This window comes from Neopelma chrysocephalum, unplaced genomic scaffold (assembly GCF_003984885.1).
Source record: "Neopelma chrysocephalum unplaced genomic scaffold, ASM398488v2 Primary Assembly neopelma1_328, whole genome shotgun sequence".
Classification (NCBI taxonomy): domain Eukaryota; kingdom Metazoa; phylum Chordata; class Aves; order Passeriformes; family Pipridae; genus Neopelma; species Neopelma chrysocephalum.
The window spans coordinates 43,819-46,862 of NW_020897991.1; the positions used below are offsets into that span (position 1 = coordinate 43,819).

The window sequence follows — 3,044 nt, forward strand, 5'->3', positions numbered from 1 at the left end:
GGAGAACTGGATCCTGGAATAACAGTGGGAATGAGGAACTGGATCCTGCAATTACAGTGGGAATGAGGAACAGGAGAACTGGATCCTGGAATTCCAGTCCACAGGAATGCTGGTTATTCCATCCTTAATTCCCTTCCTGGATCCATTCCAGTCAGGAATGCTGGTTATTCCATCTTTAATTCCCTTCCTGGATCATTTCACAGCCATTCCAGGATCCGGGAATGCTGGTTATTCCATCCTTAATTCCCTTCCTGTCCACGTTTCCACCCCCTTGGTGCCTCCTCATCCCAAACACACAAAAACCAGGAAAACCCTCCCGAAATCCCGACGCTCGGCCCCAAAACGCGACATTTGGCGGATTTTCCCCCCTCTGGTGCAGGAGAATCCATGTTATTCCCAGAAATTCCCACCCTGGCTGCTCCCAGTGCTCACCTGTCCATGGCCCGATCCCGCATCCGATCCCTCCTCCGCTGCTTCTCCCTCTTCTTCTTCACCTCCTCGTCGTCGTCCTCGCCACCGTCCCCGGAGGCTGCGGGAATCAATCCCGGTTATTCCCGGGATTTCGGGGCCCAAAGCCCTTGGAATTTGGGGGAATCTCTTTGCCCTCAACTTCTGTTGGGCTCCGGAATCTCTCCCAAGTTCCGACCTCATCCCGAGGTCTCCAGGAGTCATCGACTCCCAAACCAGGACAGGGAGAATGGGAAGTCTGGAATGACTTTTCCAGACACTTCCATCTCCTCTCCTTGATGGAATTTGCTGCTTTCTGCCCCAAATTCCTATTTTTTTTTCCCTGTTTTTTTCCCGAGGCTGAAAAAGCCGCAAATCCCGGGAGATCCCGGAGCTCAGGCGGTTCTGCTTCCCTGGGGATGGTTTGGGATCTGTTCCTCAAGTCACAATCCCAAGAATTCCTTGGGAATTCCCGGAGAAACCTCTAATAATTCCTTGAGAATTCCTGGAGAAACCTCTAAGAATTCCTTGAGAATTATCGGGAAAGCAAAAATCCCGGAGCTCGGGCGCTTCTGCTTCCCTGGGGATGGTTTGGGATCTGTTCCTCAAGTCACAATCCCAAGAATTCCTTGGGAATTCTGGAGAAACCTCTAAGAATTCCCTGAGAATTATCAGGAAAGCAAAAATCCCGGAGCTCGGGCGGTTCTGCTTCCCTGGGGATGGTTTGGGATCTGTTCCTCACCTCACAATCCCAACAATTCCTTGGGAATTCCTGGAGAAACCTCTAATAATCCCCTGAGAATTATCGGGAAAGCAAAAATCCCGGAGCTGGGGCGGTTCTGCTTCCCTGGGGACAGTTTGGGATCTATTCCTCGTGTCACAATCCCAAGAATTCCTTGGGAATTCCTGGATCAACCTCTAATAATTCCTTAAGAATTATCAGGAAAGCAAAAAAAGAAGGAAAAGACCAAAACTCTGCCCCGTTTTAGGGCAGAAAGCTCCGAGTTGGGAGGTGGATAATTGGATAATTCCCAATTATCCAATTATCCTAAAGCTGCCTTTCCCTGGAATAATTCCTTGGATTGTTTGATCCACCTGAATTCCCACCTAATTAAAGGAATGAAGCAAAGCAGGGGGATCCCGGGGGGGGGGGGGGGCTGAAGCTCCCATGGAAAATCCCTTGGATCAGGATGTTTTTCCTCTGCCCGGATGTGTTTTCCAAGCAGGGAAATCCAAGGAATGCCGTGGGAAACATCCCACGTGGTTTGGGCACTTCCTGCTTCTCCAGGGAGGCAATTCCAGGTGCCAGGAATGGGCAGCACCCGGATGGGTGACGGGAGCTCGTGGTGGATCCCGACGGGAAGCGGATGGAGCCGGAGCGGGATCATTCCAGAGGATCCCAGGAATGGGGGGAAACCCCCCCCCGGCTGCTCCCAATCCCCCCCGTTCCGGTTCTCCTGGAAAACAGAAGCACAAAGAGACACTGGAGTTATTTATTTTGGGAATTCTCAGGTGCCTTTTGGGATTTGATGTCCCTGGTTTTTAGGGATGGGGATAAAACACTCGGATTAGGGATCCACGGCGTGGAATCGTGGAATTGTTCAGGTTGGAAAAGACCTTTGGGATCATCCAGCCCAACCCAGCAATTCCAAGGTCATCCCTGAGCCGTGATTCCAGCCCCCAAGGGACACATCCCGATGTTTTTTGGGCACTTCCCGGGATGTGATTCCAGCCCTGCCCTGGGCAGCCCCTTCCAACCCTTTCCAGGAAGGAATTTTCCCGGATATCCAATTCAAACCTCCCCCAGCCCCTCCATGTCCTGCACCTGCAGAGCCCAAAACTGCCCCCAGGATCCAAATTCCAGGATTTCCCACTCCAGGATCCCAACTTTCCCTCTCCAGGATCCCAACTTTCCCACTCCAGGATCCCAACTTTCCCACTCCAAGAGCTTTCCAGCCCCCTCAGTGCAGCAAATCCACCCGTGATTCCCGTGGGAATTCCAAGGAGCAAATCCTTCCACGATAAAAGGGCTCCAAACACTATTTCTTGGGAATTTTCGCTATCCCAACCCCCAGAGCAGCTGCCACATTCCCACATTTTCCCTGGGGATGGATGGATGGATGCTGGAGTTACTTACACCTTTGTCACCTTCATCCCCGGATTTTTCCTCCCCTTCTCCCTCGTCCGCTGCGGGAAAAAGGAAATTCAGGAATTCAGGGCGGGGGAGAAGCGGCTCCAGAATGGGATAAAACTCTTGGAGAGGCAGGAAAACCCCCTGAAATCCCGGGAAAAGGGTGGATTTGGGGCCGTACCGTTGTCGGAGTCGTCGCCCTCGCTGTCGGTCCGGGGCTGTTTGGCCTCGGGATCGTCCCCGCTCTGGGATTGCTTCCGCTTCCGACCCCCTTCTCCCTCGGAGCGGCCCCCGGAGCGGCTCCGGAAGCCTCTTCTCTTGGGCTAAACCAGGGGAAAAATCCTTGGATCAGGCAATTCCAGGCACTGAAAGGGTGTGAAAATCAAACTGTCCACCTCCAACCCCCCAGGAAATGACCGGAACCCCCATGAAGCAACTCCTCCTTCTCCAAGGAATTCCACCTCCA

The 3,044-nt window shown here is 52.8% G+C and overlaps 1 protein-coding gene across 1 annotated transcript in view; it reads right to left on the reverse strand.

Annotated features, from left to right (window-relative positions):
- The window catches only part of AKAP8 (A-kinase anchoring protein 8), a 15,772-nt gene that overhangs the window by 4,338 nt on the left and 8,390 nt on the right, over nucleotides 1–3,044 (reverse strand). Inside the window, exons 4-6 of the mRNA XM_027705379.1 lie at nucleotides 2,760–2,901; nucleotides 2,587–2,634; nucleotides 433–529 (exon numbers count right to left, since the gene is read on the reverse strand). Coding sequence (XP_027561180.1) covers nucleotides 433–529; nucleotides 2,587–2,634; nucleotides 2,760–2,901 — 287 coding nt within the window. The remainder of the gene's footprint in view (nucleotides 1–432; nucleotides 530–2,586; nucleotides 2,635–2,759; nucleotides 2,902–3,044) is intronic.